At 48.9% G+C, this 16211-nt stretch overlaps 1 protein-coding gene across 4 annotated transcripts in view; it reads left to right on the forward strand.

Annotated features, from left to right (window-relative positions):
* Positions 1-16211, forward strand: part of EDA (ectodysplasin A) — an 81608-nt gene that overhangs the window by 44471 nt on the left and 20926 nt on the right. For all 4 annotated transcript variants that reach the window (XM_075106562.1, XM_075106563.1, XM_075106564.1 and 1 more), the window contains exon 2: positions 6702-6807. In XM_075106562.1, coding sequence (XP_074962663.1) covers positions 6702-6807 — 106 coding nt within the window. The remainder of the gene's footprint in view (positions 1-6701; positions 6808-16211) is intronic.

The raw sequence follows: 16211 nt of genomic DNA on the forward strand, positions 1-16211 counted from the left end.
GTCTAGCTTTCTCATGATTAATTGGAAGCCAACTTTGCAATGCAGCATGCGAGGAAGCCTTTGGGCGTTTTGTTAGTGCTAAATATGCCCTGAAAGACTTTGCAGGAACGCGCTTCTCACTGAAAAGGGCTTGTGCACCTGAACCTTGCATGCTTTTCCCAATTCTGCTGTTAATCAGGAAGAAGATACTACTTTTTCCTACCAATTTGGCTTTGCCTAAGGAAAAAAATATGCCTTTTGTCCCTAATTGCATAGGCTGGGTTATATTTTTCCACTTCTCTCACTTTCAAGCTGTTTGACCATTGGAAATACGTTCCCTTGGTGTCCAGTGGATCTTCATTCCTATGAAGTGTTTCCGAGGGATGTACGTTATTTAAGGAACCGGAAGAGGGGTGCAATTAAATATACAAACTTTAACAGTTATTTCAGCATCCCAGCATTGTTTTCCCTGTTACACGTGGTTTGTATATCCAGCTATAACTCCGTGGCACTTTTGGGTTTCATAGCTTGAAGAAAGCTTCCTGTTTTATGGTACCTTTAAAAAAAAAAAACCAAACCCACAACTCTCTATTCTTGCTTCTGTAGAGCGTGGAATGTCCGTCCTTACAAACCAGATGAGTTTCTGACTGGCTGCAGGCTACATGGTTTTGGGGGTTCCCACTGTGCCCCCTTGACATCCCAGAGAAGCTTTGTGCTGTATTTCCAGAGCAGGTTCTGCATCTTGGCTGCAGAGAAAATCACTGCTTTTGTATGAATGCCTTTGTTTGCCTTTATTTTGCTGAGAGAAACCAAGGTAGAACGGATTCATTCTGGTGCGGCATGCCTTTACTATTGTTTCACAGGTTATTTTGAGGTATGGTTTCCCCTGGGATTTTTCCTCTCTTGGCTTTTTGACCTTTTTGTATCCTATAGTGATTTTCTTGATTAGAAGTATGGAGTCGTAATGGGTTTACATGGTGTTTCTAAAATTAAGGTAATTTGAGGGCTTTAGGTTGGAGGAGGAGGGAAATGGCAATTGTTCCGAACTCTTCTGTTGTCGTTGCCTAACTACAGAGAAAATAGAGCTTCTTTTTTGGGAGCAGGTATGTGCTCTCTGGGCTCCTTGGAAATACTCTCGCTCTACAAGCGCAGAGGCTGAGAACTGATTCTCTGTGACTTTGAGGATGAGGAGTTTCAGCGAAATGATGCACCAGGACAGCAATCTCTTTCAGACCTCCCGAGAAGGGATGGATGCCGCAGCCGGGGTGATCCAGCGAAGCCCTGCCCTGCTCTGGCTGCCTTGCGCAGGGGGCTCGGCCGTTGCAGATGTGTTTGCACCGCACCCCACCTAATCATCCTCCTGGCCCTCGCCTGCGGCCACCCACGCTCGCGGTCCTGCTCCGCCAGCTCCAGCCTCTCATCTCCCAGAGCCAGCAGAGGTCCAGGTCTTGCACCTCCAAGTCACGAGCTGTGATTAGGGGGGCGAGCGTGGGGTGCCCGAGCTCCGCGGGCAAATGCTCGCTAAAGCCCCGCACATGGGTTTGCTCCGCATTTTCCTAAAAATGATGCAACTGATGCTTGTGCAAAATGTTTCTGAGTGTTTTTAAAATGCTGGGAGGTGTTTGGCCGTGGGAATGGCCGCAGCGGGTCGACCAAGACGCCTGCCCAGCCCGCTGCTTTGCTCCCCACACAGGGAGGGAGCCCGCAGGAGCCGTCCTTGCCACTCAGCGTGTTTTTCAGACATTGTGTTGCTTTCAGCGACCTCTATTTCGTAATTCTGCGCTAGTGTCCAGCCAGAAGCATTTCACCGAAAGTTATTTCTCCTTTTGCATCTGTCTGTGTGGCTGCCTCATATTTTGCTGGATGGGTGGCAAACATCTGCTCGTTCCGCTCTGCAAATCCTCTCCCTCGTTGCGGACACACCAAATAACGGGGAGTAAATGAGTTTAATTCAAGCATTAACAACATGCACCCTTACGTCCAGAGCAAAAGCTGCAGAGTCCAAGAGCTGCGAGTGAATATATTAATGGTATCTCAGGGGGTAGTGAATGGAAAAAGCATCGCTCGCTCTTCCGAGCGGCACAGCTGTGCCAGCCGCCGGCCCCCAGCCGGACAGCGCGGCCCTTCACGGGCTGACCCGGCGGCCGAGCGTCCCCGACCTCCTGCAGCTGCGGCCCCTCGAACAACGGACCCCTTGACTCATCGGGGAGAAGCGTCGCCTTCGTCGGCGTGGGAGCCGGCGGCCGAGCGAGGCTCAGCGCTGCGCCGCGCCCAGCAAGCGGCTTGGCCGTCCTTCGCCCTGCCGCGGCGCCCCAGAGGGTGGTCCTGGGCAGCTCCCTCCACCCAGAGGTGCACCTCGCCGAACCCCTGACCGCCGGTCACCCAAGGTTAAATGCCGTCGCTTGCCTAATGAAAAGTGCTATGGAAGTAGTCCCTGGGACAAACTCCTCTCTCTACCTTTTTTGCTCACCCCAGTTGTGTCCGCAACCAAGCTGAGCGTGGAGGACTGGTGTGTTACTTCTTCAGGAAAGCTTGTTTTATGGGGGTTGGTCTCAGAGCAGCGTGTGCTCGTAGCTGGTGTGCTCACGATTACTGTCACAAGCTGTTTTTCCTGGTTTTTTATCCAAGTAAAATGTATGTTTCAGTCATTTACCCTCGCTGTCGTTTCTCTTTCTGACTTGGTCTTATTAGAAAGACAGTGTTTAGTGGGTAATTACTTTTAGTCAGTATTTAGTGTTTTTCTGACTGATTAGAGGTAATCGTGATATAAGAATAAAACCTGGGTGAGAGCAGAGTAGCAGCGTTAAGGTTGTTCAGCCTGGAGAAGAGGAGGCTCCAGGGAGACATTCTTGCGGCCTTTCGATATATAACGGGGCTTCTAAGGAAGATGGAGGGAGACTTTCTACCAAGGCCTGTGGTGACAGGACAAGGGGCAAGGGTTTTAAACTGAAAGAGGGTGGGTTTAGACTGGACATAAGGAAGAAACTTTTTATGATGAGAGTGGTGAGATGCTGAAACAGGTTGCCCAGGAAGGCCGTGGGTGCCCCATCATTGGAAGTGTTCGAGGCCAGGTTGGACGGGGCTCTGAGCAACCTGCTCTAGTGAAAGATGTCCCTGCCGACAGTGGGGGGATTGATTAGATGGACTTTAAAGGTCCCTTCCAACCCAAACCATCCTGTGAGGCTATGAAGGTTTGAGCAATCATCTTTATTTACAAAAAAACAATAAAATGCTCAGCAACATTGAATGTATGTTCTCCCAGTTGAAAAAAAATTAGCTTTGTATACCGCGTTCGTGATCCAGAGAGCCTCTTCCGAGGACGAGGGGGGTTGCGGAAGGTGCTGCAGGTGACGTGGGTGGCAGAAGCCGTCGGTGCCTGTGACAATTCCAGGGGCCGCAGGCAGTGCCGCGCCGCGGGACCTGCCCAGGGGTGGCTTCTGGAAAGGTCTCCTGGCTCCAGAGGGATGCGGCGGAGCCGAGGTGCTGCTCGGGGGGATCGGGGGGAGCCCAGGGAAGGGGTCGGTTCCAGTTTCAGTGCTTTCCAGCATTGGTTTTGTGGAAATGGCAACGGAGGGCTGGGACTGTGCCGATGGCTCTCGCAGCATCCGTCGTGGGAGGAAGAGGAGGATGAAGGTCCGGCTGGGTGATGTGCTTTGGTAGCTGTAATTTGAGTTTGTGTTTATCGGCTTTATTTTTTTTTTTAATCTAAGGTTTCACATTGCTATTAACGCTGACCAGCGCGTGCTCAGAGCCCTGTACTTGAGTTTTGTGAATAGAAAGGTTATTTTGATGAACTGTCTGGGGAAACACTGTGTCAGTCTCTTCGTATTTCCCCTTCTGAGACTAAACTTCAATGGTTTTGTTCAGATTGTGAAAAGCTTTTAAGCTTCTTACGAAATTTTTATTATTTCACTGAAAATGACAAAACCCGTCAATCAAAATGAGAAATCAGGGTGTTCCATCCTTTCCAAATCCTTATGATTTTCCAGGTGAAACCCTTTTCTGAGTTATTCCAAGCCTGCTAGTAATTATGTTTCTTTACAGCGTGGGTGGGAGGGTGGCATGCGAGGATCCAGCTTATACCTGGCAGGAAAAAATACCACGCCAGTGTATTTATCGCTGATGTCTGTGTCGGTGCCCAGACGTGGAGGGGGAGGTGGCACAGGGTGAGCTTAACGTTATCCTGCAGCTTTTCAAAACCATGGAGGTTGTGTTAAAATTGTGTTTGTAATAGCAGGGAAAGGAAACCTGTTTGGTTTGACACACGCAATGAGGGTTGCGCTATTGCAAAATCTTCTCAAGATGAAGAATGTCGCTTTTAGCCTCAGCGCTGGGAGCAGCTCGCGTGTCGCTGGGCCAAAGTCAGCAGGGTTATTTGGGGCGCGGAGCTGCGCATCCTAATGGGCTGGTTCCCCACCGCTTCGTTTTCAGTGCTTTTATTTAGTCGTGTTTTGTAAAGCTCAAATAAGAGAGCCAAGTAATAACAGCATTCAAAAGCAGCGCTGATGATTTCATTGAAGTGTTAACCTGAATTATAATGCAATTTGTTCCTTCAATTAGTTCCACAATGTTTCAACTTCATTTAAACCAAGTGGTTTTTATAAAAACTTCTCTTTTTGCTCGTCCTTGCCCTGCTTTGTTGTGTAAGGGAAGGTACTGGCGGTGCCCACAGGAGCATCCTGCTCCTGTGCTCCGTGTCTGGGTCAGCGTGGCGGGATGCAGGAGGGGAGGTGATGGGTGATGGGGAGCTGTGCCCCTCGTTCCCTCCATTCACTAAGACTGTCTCTAAATGAGAGCCTTCGGTTCTGCATCTGACGCTGGGGCTGGTCCTTGCCTGGGTAAATAAGTCCCAGCTTTTACTTGTCATTGCTGTTTAGGTGCTTTTACAAGCATAACTGTGTGTGTGGTGAGGCTGCAAGGAGCTGCTCCCAGGCAGTGTTTTGGGGTCCTTTCAGACCCGACATCATAAGACCCGAGGGGACAGCGGGAAGATGTGCCAGGGGAGGGTTAGGCTGGGCATTAGGAGAAGGTTCTTCCCCCCGAGGGTGGTGGAGCCCTGGCACAGGCTCCCCAGGGAGGCATCATGGCACCAGCCTGGCGATATTCCAGAAGCACTTGGACACGGCCCTCAGAGACACGGTGTGAATTTGGGGTGTCCTGGGCAGGGACGGGAGCTGGGCTCGATGGTCCTTGCGGGTCCCTCCCAGCTCAGGGCGTTCCCTGATTCTGTGATCATTGCAATGATAAAACATCAGGAGCTGCGGTAAGTGCAGACCTGCCAGCACACAGGCAGAAATAAATAGCAACAGCTTGGGAATTTAGGGAACACTTTGAGGGTTTTTTCTGGGGGAAAACCCTTTGGTTTCCCAAATCCCATTATGAGACTGCACTGGGACTTGTAAACAAAACGCAAATGTAAAGTCCAGCGGCTGCTCATTAGGGAGCAGGAATGGGATGCTCTGAGGCTGGAAGGAGTGTGTGCATGGGAAATAACTTGGGAGCGGAGCGGAGGGGTGCACTCCCTGCGCTCCCAGGGGTGGGAGAGGGGAGGCGAGAGCCCCGGGGCGTCACAAAAGCAGAGACCTTTAGTGATTCTTACCTCTGGTTGGGACTTTTATGGCCTGTAGCTTAATGAGCCACTCTTTCAACTAGCAATTCAGGGAAGGAGTTTATTCTTCTCTGCTGTTTTGAGATGCTTTCAATGCCACAGGTTTTGTTCTCAGAACAATAACGCACTTGATAACCTTTGGTGCTGCTTTTTTGAAGCCTCTTCGTTCTCGTCTTAGGCTGTGTTTGGCTTGTGTGTATTTACGGCTTAAATAACTGTGATCGGGGTCCTTCAGCCGAAGGGAAACCCCACCCTGGTCAGAGCAGCCCTGGTTGGTGGCAGGTGTGGTAACACGCAGATCAAGGTGTTTGGCTCCTAATTAATCTTTGGTGAAATTTCTTATTTTAGGAAGTGGAAATCCCTGGGGGAAATGCTGCTGGCAATGAGCCGCCGTGCACTGGGGTGGCTGGGAGGACCAGTGAAGTTTCTAAACAGAAATTCCAGTTTCTGGGTAGGGATGCTGATTTAATAACTGTCAAAGAGTTTTTAATGCAAGAACTTATTTTTTTTTTCATGAATAAGAGGTTGCTACATAAAATTTTTTGCCTCTTGGCAAAAATCATGTTATAAAGATGTACTTGCCCTAGGTTTGAAGCATTAATTTATGTGGTATACTGAATTGGATTTAAAAGTCCCTGAAGACCTTTGAATCTCAGTAGCTAATGAGGCTTGCAGAAGAGAGCTTGAGAGAGGAAAAACTTACTGGCAGTGAGTAATACTGGTGAAAGAGCTCCAGGATTGAGCAAGGTTTGCGGAGACTAATGAGAAGTGATCGCATCGGCATTTGGGGCGTTTGATTATCGCCAGCTACAGATCTCCCCTGCCTCCGCCTGCGTCCTGGTCCCTGCAGCCCCCCCGTGCCCCGGGGGGATGCTTCTCCCTGCCAAAACCCTTCAGGTTGAGTTTTTCCGAGTCCTAGACTGCATCCGAGGGGACACAGCTCCTTGCGGTTCCCCTTGGGATAAGGTGGGCGTCCGTGAGCAGCCATCCCGCGTCTCCCCCTCGCTCAGCAGGGCTGTCCCTGAGGGAAAGGGTTTGGCGTTCAGGCTCCGACCTCTCTGCGGGGCTAAGCCAGCCTTGCCAAAGATGCTTAAACATGTCCTTCTTCTTCCAGCTGGCCTTGCTGAACTTCTTTCACCCTGAAGAAAAGCTGCACGTTGGAGAAGAAGGTAGACGCGTCCGCCGAAATAAAAGGAGTAAAGGCAGCGAAGGGCCAGACGGTGAGTCCCGCTTCGTTCCTCGCCGCTGCGCTTCTCGTCCTTGCGCAGACAAGCAGGACACTGACGGGTGCTGTCAGAGCATGGTTATGATCACGGTACAGAATTCTGTATGTGGGGGAAAAAAAAACTTGGCATCTGTGGCTTTTAATAGTTTCTATCTGATTTTGATTTCCTTCCAGATGAGGGAAAACAGTAGTTCTGATTTCTGCCACTGTAGGCCTAGTGATTTTGTGCAATTTGATGCTGTTTGGTAATTTCGTCCTTGGCTTTTCTTCTCTAATAGTGAGGCTCTGCGCTCATTTAAGGCCATGATTTGTCCTTATTCACCTATATTTGTTGTTCTGTGTTCCTGTGTCTACTTAAAATGGTCAACTAGCTATTGGCAGCCTAACAAGCAGCTTGACCATCTGGATCACAAAATGGTAACTGGGTTCCAGCGGGGTTTTGCAGTGCAGTGAAGGGCCTCAGGTGGGTTCGAAGCCCATGTGAAGGGAAGTAAGAGCTGTCCAGAGCTTGTAGTAAGGCAGCGGAGAGTTACAAAAGAAAATTACAATTGTATATCTGTTATTTGATGGATATAAAATGAGTATGTGTGATACAAACTGCAGGGGTGTCGGGCTTCCTCAGCGGGGCTGGGTGACAGCCCTGGACCTCCCTGGTGGCGGCAGGGATGTCTGTCCTCGTGGTCTGCAGCGTGGCAGCTGCTGCTTCCCTTCGCCAGCACCGTCGCTTGCGAGAGCATCACCCTCCGCGAGTCCTGCTCTGCAACGCTCAGGCGCCAAAGCCCTTCTCGTGTATCTGGTCTCTTTGTTTCAGACCTTCTGGTTGGTTTTGGACTCGGTGTCTGGCAACGCGCCTCCCCGACGTGGACGGTCCCACCGCCCGCTCCGTGATGGGATGGGCCGTGCCATGATCCCTTGTACGTGCGCCTTGTGCGAGTACTATTACAACTTGCTACTGTCTGATAGGGGTTTTTCTTAAAGCATTTTAATCTTTGATCTGGGAAGTTCTGGGAGATGGAGGCTGTTCCTGATGGTTGCGAAGGCGCTGAGCTGGTGCGGAGGATGCGGCGGTGGGAGCTGGAGTGGGGCTGCAGGGGTCGGTTATGGCTTTGCAGGGTGAGGGACTGCAGCGGCTGCTTGTGGGTAAGGTCTGGGAGATACAGCCAGTCACATAAAGCCCTCTGCCTGAAAGATGGGGGAAGGACAGCCTTGCAGCCCTCCCCGACGGACGAGGTACAGCAGTGGGAAGCTCGGTTTACTGGGGTTGTGGAGCTGCTGGCACAGCGGGGTCGTGGCACCCGCGAGCGCGGTACGGAAGGGATGGGGAGGCAGGAGACAAGGTGCACGTCTCTTGAGCGGGTGATGGCGTGCGACCCCTCGGACGTGGTGGTGATTCCCAGGAGCTCTGCGAGAGCTGCCCTCTGCGTGCCAAACGACTGGCTCTTCACGCGGCAGGTGGACGTCTGAAGCGCCAAAGCCCCTGGATGTCTGAAGCGTGCTTTAAAGTGGAAAATGAACCCTGCCAAAATTATATTTCATGCTTGAGGTCATGTAATGTCACCTTTTTTGTTCTTCTAAGAACAGTGCCAAAATCCTTAGGTAGAACATAACTTAGGGTAAGTACTGCGACATTGCTGTTGCTCCAAAACCACGCTCAAGTCTTGCCGAGAACTTAAGTAATAAATATCAAAATAATTAAAATTAACTTCATCTTCAATCCCTTCCCCCGGCTTGAGTACTGCCTGATTTCAGTATGAAGGATTTTATTTCCAATGCTGTCTTTTCATGATCATCCAACTACACGGAGACATGAGGAGTGCCTCCCGCGTTGAGCTCCTGGAAGAGCTCCCGCGCTTTCCTACTGCAGAAAAGTGCAGGTTCTTTTTTGTACGGAGAGGAGAAAGGGCCTGGATGCAGGGGAAAAAAATAGCAGAGCAGTGGCCTGTGCGTGGCTTGATGCCTGCTAAGCCCAAGTCCTGACTGCGTTCTAAACCTCTCGGCTGTTGTTAGTTTTCCTCGCCAGCTCCCTGGCTCCATGAGTTTCCCATCTCCCCTGAAGCCTTCGCAATTTCACAGCGGAAAAGCGTTTCCCTGTGGCTCCGCTCCAAGGAAGAGCCTCGTGAAACTCCCCGGATTCCTCCTCCCCGAAACGCTGACAAGTATGATGCATTTGGTACAGACTCCCTGAGTGATTCCAGCTAAATGTGGTCCATCATCTTTAGAGCCGGTGTCGCTCTGATGCTCAGATGGCTCAGGCAGGATCCAAGTCCTTTTGCACCAATTCCTTGAAATCTATTCCAGTGTCTTCGTAAGTCGGTTGTATAAGTAGCAAGTTTCCACTGTATGCGAGCGGTGTAAATGAAGTGCTGCAGGCAGATGTTCGGTGGAATTAGCCTAGTCCGTTAAGCTGCCTGAGTGCTGCCTTCCTATTGCCAGATGTGCAGAGATTCGCTGCATGGAGACAGAGAGATGCTGAAAGTCGTTGAACCAACGAGGGCTTTTCTCATCATCCTTGTGCTCAGGTGAAAACACGTTGTACTTGCAGTCCTTTCCCAGATTCCCTTTATGTCCCCTGAGTGCACCAGGGCTGAGCCGCCCCAGAAACGTAGCACATATATATGTCTGTCTGCAAATGAGGGGGTTTCGCCCTGGAGGGTGATGGAGATGGGGAACTTGCCAGAGCGACAGGTCGTTTTCCTAGTGACGCTACCAAGGTGGGCTATGTTGGCAAGCGGTTACTTCACTTTTGGCCATCTCAGTTTTATCAGGTAGAGCGGTAGTTAACAAGTGTAAGCTCTCAGGGTAGGGACTGACCTTGTAACAACCGTAAAATCAATAAATAAATGGAATAGCTTTGTGTAGCTTGTGCTGTTTGTTTTAGACCTACGAGAAGGAACCTTACTTTTTAGAGAAGGGCAATGAATCATTTAAAAAAATAAATAAAATCATGTCACGGTACGGGTAACACTGTTTTTTTCATGGGTTTTGTGAAGGGAAAGTTGATCAAATCTTTGATCTCCAAAGAGCCTCCAAAAGATAAAAGTGGATGAACTATAAATTCCCAGAAGGAAGGAGATGTGCTTTCCACTTGAGGCCTCACTAATATTTGTCTGGAATTAATTTTATGAACTTTCATGTCCTTTCACACATGCAGTGAAAGACCTAAGTGATCCAAGTGTGGAAGCCGTGGTTGGAGGGAGGCTGCTCAGTCCCCTTCCATGGCTGTTTGAGTCCTGCTCATCTTGGCACCAACAACGGGACGGCTTCAGTGGCAGATAAGTGGCAAAGATAACGCGGTTCCTTTCCTAAAATTTCTTTTAGGAAAATTTGCTTTCCAGTCTTTTGCTGTGAAAAAGGTTTTTCTGGTCAGAGCTGGTCCCACGGGGCGGGAGGAGGGTGACGGCCGTGGCTGCGCCCAGAGCACGGAGCGACAGGGATGGGACGTGGGAGGCCACGAGCAGCGAAGCTGCTTCGGTGCCTCTTTGTTGCCTGCTGAAAAACCCCAAGAAAAACGGTGTGCAATAGTGGAAAGCTATCGGTTGGATCCCGGCGCTTCCAAACAAGACTCCAGTATTTTAAGGGCTCCTTTAAGGACTCCGGCTTCAGTCCTCCTACCCGCTTGTCATGTTTTATGATCGCGTTTGGTTAATTTTTGTTTGTGTCCCTCCACGCGCGGTGCCCTGGAACCAATTAAACAAGCCGAGGTCATGTCCTGGGACGAGGTGCCCGAGGTGTCCTGGGACAAGGTGCTCGCTGTCCGGCCGGCCTGGCGCTGGCGCGGGTCCCCCCGCCGCGGGCGGGCGAGGGTACCGGGGGGCTGACGCCTGTCCCGGTCCTGCGGAGCACAGATCATCTTCCAAGCCAGCTTCCTGCCCGTGCCACCAAAACCAACGTTTGCACAGCTTTCAGAATTGCTGCTGGTTTTTTCTGCCGCTCCAGGACCAGGATTATCCCCTGTTACAGCTCCGTTTTACGGTGTTTTTCTGTTCTGTGTTACCGACTCCACCTGTCAGTTTGCTTTAGTTCGCGAAAACTTGACCCTCTCTTTTATTTTTCTCTTTTTCCCCTCCTTCCTTTTTGTCTTGGTGTATTTATGCTGCTGTGGAACTGCTGTTGCTCCCAGATTAACAAATCATTCCGGAGCTGGTAATTAGCAACAGTTGTACTAAAAGCAACCATCAAGAATGTTAAATTAGTCCACTTTTAAATAAACTGTGTATGAAATGTTAGATCTCTATTCCCAGAGCACCAGTAAAAATGCTGCTGGCTCTTTGCTAGCAAAGCCAAAATATGGGAGTAGCATGGTTGTAACTACAGAGACAATTCCGTGCTCTTGAGGTTATAAATAATGACAGAGCATTTACAAAGCAGATGTCAATAGGACTCTTTAAAAAACATTGGGTTTTTTTTTAAAAAAAAAGAAAACTAGTTTCTTTTTCTCCTACTTTCATCTCTGTTCCCAGTTAGATCCCTGCCGTGCTTCTTTCCTGGTTTGTTTGGTTTTTGCTTTTTGGTTTGGGTTTGGGTTTTTCTTTTTTTTTCCCCCCTTCCTAGATTTTTTCATATTGAGCTTGGTGAGAAACATAAGCGATTGTTAGCCATTCTTTGATTTGGAGCATGGCAGCTGGGAAGAGGCTGAGCAGATGGCTGTCCTTAAGCTGACAACAATTTGGTTCCTACTACTTTGGCAGTCCTTACTGCCGAGGAAAGTCCTTGATGGGAACTCGTGGGTTTCAGCGCTGCAAATGGCTTTTGTTGAAATGAAAATTAAATTCTGGGAGAGCAGAAGCTCGTCTCGAGCCCTGCTTCTACCTGGAGCTTTGGAAGTGATGTGCCAGCTATGTGGGTTCGTTGTTTCAACTTCTTGGTATTTGTTGGTGGTTTTAGGATGGTTTAGCAAGCAGCTGATGCCAGAGCCTGGCTGGGGGGTGCCTGGCCCCCTCCGTCCCTCCGGCAGCCCCTGGTCCCACAGGTGCCGCGTCTCGGCCGTCCCCGCTCCCGACCTGGCGGCATTGGCGATGCAATAGGGCTTTTATTTTATTTTTTTTATATCCTGATCACAATAGCGACCCTTCCTGCCGGCTTCCTCTCCTTTGGAAAGGGCAGGTTCGTCCCTCTGCCTCCAGAACAATCAGTGCCTTTGTGTCGGCCCCGTGCAATTCCCCAAAGCCCAGGCATTCCCAGAAACGCAGATGTATGAAGGGCGATAGAGCCTTATTGTGCTCTGAAACCATGGTGATGAGCACTCAGTAAATACAGAACATTTCCTGGATACTGGAGCGCAGGGGACGGTCCCAAAAGAAAGGCTCACCACAAAATGCTTGCACTTACTGATTTTCCCCAGAGTTTCTCTGTGATTTCCCTCAAAATGGGAGAAGGGAGGAATTAAGATGGTGTTTGAATCTTCGTGGAAGATCTCCATCCTTTCCGGCGACGTGGCTGTCCGTACTTGTTACTGCTACAGTCAAATTAAGACTACAGCTCATTTACAACTCCTCACCTATGTGCTATACCTATGGTTATTATAATAAGGCAGGCTATTTGTATAAGGTCTTATACCCCAGGCACTTTTCTGCCTTGAAGATATATTGATAAAAATATAGGAAACTAAGTTAAAACATAGGAAACTACCTGTTTCAGACCTGAGTCTTGTGTCTGTGCTCATTTCTAACTAGCATTTCCACTGAGACAGATCCAAAGAAGCTTAACAGCTGTCTGAAAGCCCAGAAAGATGTTTAGGTCCTGGATTCAGCTCTGTAACAGCAGCAGTAGATTAATCCCATGTCATTCCTGGAAACAAGTGAAAGCAAAAGTGGAGATGATACTACAGGGGATCTTCGTGCTCGAGGTATAACGTCTAAGAGAATACATTTTTAGACAGATGAAACGTTTTCAGCATATCCTTGGTTCAAATGACTCTGAATTCATTTTTTTAATACTGAAATTACTTGGAGGTAAAATTCACTGCAGTGTCCATTAACGATCTTCGCTGAAGCCTGTCTTGGGAAACCACAGGCAGTTGTTCATCACCCAGCAGCATGATAGATACCCAAGCAAGACATAATCTGCGGGAAGCTCCATGTAGCACCGAGCGTGCTGGGAAGGCAGAGGTGTTAACGTCTAGGCTTGAGCCAAATAGCTATTTCAGGTTAAAGCTTTTGGAGTCACTTTCTGTACCTAGAAAGTGTGCGGTGCTGGAAGCCTGAGGGGTGACGTTCATTCCTGCAGGATGCGTTGAGGGGGGTATTTTCAGGAGGGTGCGCTGCACCAGCCAGCAAGAAGGAACCAGGGTCTGAAAACTGGTGGAGTCCAGGATTCTTCACTGAACGCTGGTATGTTCCTGTCCCAGTTGGATGTTAAATATTCAAAGCAATTAACCTGCGGGGAGAGATGCAAGCCTAACTGTGTTGTGGCCGTGATGAGGAATTGTTTCAGGTCACGGGGTTCACTTGTGCAATGGTCGACATGCCCCGATCCGTAGACAACCTCCACTTGCCTCCTGTTTTCTTCACCATCTGTGATCCGGGTTGTTCTGAAAGAAACCCTGCTTCATTGTTCTTGATATTTATAAAGCCCTGATTAGGTGCTGTTGATTCGTTCCATCAGCAGAGCTGCTTTCCTGTGTGTGTGTGTCCTTCCCTGGTACCTCCCGCCTGGTCTGGATAAGGTGGTGGGACGGCTACTGAAGGTTTGGAGATGCAGGGGATATTCAGAAGGCTTGAGAAGGAGTTCTCCCGTCAGAATCTCACCTCGGTTGCATTTCCAGATACTTGAGCTGATTCCACTTTTGGGTGGGTTTCAGAGGTGTCCTGATAGATTCTTAGTGCTTAGCCTACGGTGTGTCCTTCAGCAGGCTTTGCTGAAACTTGAACTAAACTTTTAAGCTTTTTTTTTTTTTTTTTTTTTTTTTTTTTACAACTGCATATTAAGCAGGGACTAACATTATTAGAAGTGACTGGTGATTCTGTATGAATTCCACTTCTGAAAGCCAGGGCTTTTCATAACGCCTCGGGTCAAATAGTGAAGTTCAGGAATCTCAGATAGTTTCTTCTGTTACAAAACGTGGCCAGGGCTAATGAGAGGAGAACAGATGTTCCAGCTGGGCAGGAATGCAATTGCATCTGAACTATGTGTGCATCTGAACTATGGATGCCGTGCACCAAACATTGTAAATGCTGAACTCAACTAGTAGCTGGTGATTTCTTTCCCACAGTATGAGAGGCTCTATTGTCTGTTGTACTGAAGTATTTGCAGCTGAGCTTTGATTTCTGTGAATAAACTGGCTCTCTGGCCACATCCACAGAGTATTTTGCAGGCAGACACAAGTTTGCTTGGCACATGCTCCAGGCCCATCTGGTTGCCGACCAGCTCTAGCACAAAAGCCGAGGAGCTGGTGCTGAGCTGGATCACGTACACCTTTCCGAATGGCCAGGTACGGCAGTCCAGGCTCAGGGTCCTGCTGCAGCGACTACGGGTATCTGCCTTCTGCAGATCTTGGGCTGAATAAGCTGATTTTTCTGTCTGTGGGGACCGGGGTGGGACTGAATAGCCAAACCCAGAGCTGCTGTGCTGGTGGTGGGAATTGTGAAGTTGTCTTCAGTTGTGGCCTGTCTGGGCACTCATTAAAAATCCGCTCGGTTATAGTAGACCAGATATATTAGTCGTAAGAAAAGTACTGTTGCACAAAGCTAAAGAACACCACCACTGGGAAACTCTTTGGGGAAAAAGTTGTGAATGAGGCATGGCCGTTGCATGTTTTCATTAGGGCTTTGTTGGCCATGATGTATAGCAACATTGTTGGATTCGTAACTGATCTCGTTAATACGAGCAGGATTTGGTGAAGTCCGTTAATCTGTCTGAAATGCTGTGAATGGATAAACTCAAGAGTTGGCTGAGCCAGGCAGCACTTCGCTGTGTCATAACCGCTGCAGGGGCTTGACTTGGGCTTCCCAAAGAGTGGTGGGGTCTCTCTTGGGTTTCCTGCAGACCCCCTTTCAGATCCAAACAAGTATAAATAACGTGTATGTGCACACAGATACATCTTTGGCTATAGATCCCATGCCGTTCCGTGTAATTAAACCCTCAGTTTACAGACAGCTGTTCAACGCTACAGAGGTTTTCGATCCAGTTAGGCAGAATTATGTAGGGGAGGAAGAAAAACATGTGAAGTTCTGCAGGGATGAGACAGTCGGAGAGATTTCCTCCCACCTGCCCTTGATTCCTTATGGATAGCTGTGGTGGGGAAGAGTGCATTTAAAACATCCAGCAAACAATTTAAGAGAGCCTTTCGTACGCCTGGTTAAAACCTTGCTGCAGCACCACTTGGGAATCATTTCTACTGGAATTCATGACATATGTTAGTTGTTTATCTTAGTGGGATATGACTTAAAATGTCAGAATGTTTTGTGTTAAGCAACAACCGAATAAAACAAACAAAATAAAAACACAGCTGTAATACTACGCTTTAAATTGTTGAATTCAAATATGTGGTATTGATAAAGTAAGCAATAGGGTGCAGTGGTGTATAGAAAATAAGCCTTGTGAGTCCAGCCAACAAGCCAAAAAAAGCCTTGAGATACTTGAATTAGAAATAGTAATGTTGTTTGTCAGCTCTGCTGTAAAGATCCAGCATTTGGAATCCAACCTAAATGCCCAAAGGAAAACAAAAGGCACATCATATTCTTCTTCCATAGCCAGTGAGAGTGCGGAAAATGAAATATGATGGCCACAGGTTCTGGTGTGAACCCCAGGAACTTGGCTGGGACTGATTATGTGGGAGCGGAGTTAAGAAGGGTGGAGATTTATGTTAGATTGGGTTTTTTGTGTTTTTGAGAAGGCAGTGCAGTATTATTTTGCCAGCAACAGTGGCTCTGTAGTTAATTGGGAGCAGGATTTTGTCTTTGTTCGTGAACACATTTGCTCTGTGGTGTGCTTGCACCTACTCAGTGGAGACTGGGTATTTTGTTTTAAAAGCCTTCACGGGATCAGTAGGCTGTCCTGGTACCTTGCCACCGATCCCAAGGTGCATCTGGATGGGATTGAGGAAATAAATCAGCTGGTCGTTCTTTGTCATAGAGTGGTGGAAATTCCCGTTGCGGTAGGGATACCTTTGCTGTCCTTGAGGAAGCGGTGAGTCGGGATTTTCAGCAGAGCTCTGGCTGTTGAAGAAGCAGAGCTGAGGTCTTGCAGTCATGTAGGGTGGAGGGGACCCCAGGAGGTGACCGGATCCAGCCCTCTCCCCCAAAGCGGGGCCAACACCATGGCAGAGGTGACAACCGCAGAGGTGACAGGCTCCTGAAGGACAGTTGCTGTGCCAGCCTTGTTCTTCCCTGACCCCAAACCTATGTTGCTCCTCATGCAAGAAAGCCCTTAGGAGGTATGCGGGGCTGGTGGTCTCTACGT

Source organism: Phalacrocorax aristotelis, chromosome 11, assembly GCF_949628215.1.
Source record: "Phalacrocorax aristotelis chromosome 11, bGulAri2.1, whole genome shotgun sequence".
NCBI lineage: Eukaryota > Metazoa > Chordata > Aves > Suliformes > Phalacrocoracidae > Phalacrocorax > Phalacrocorax aristotelis.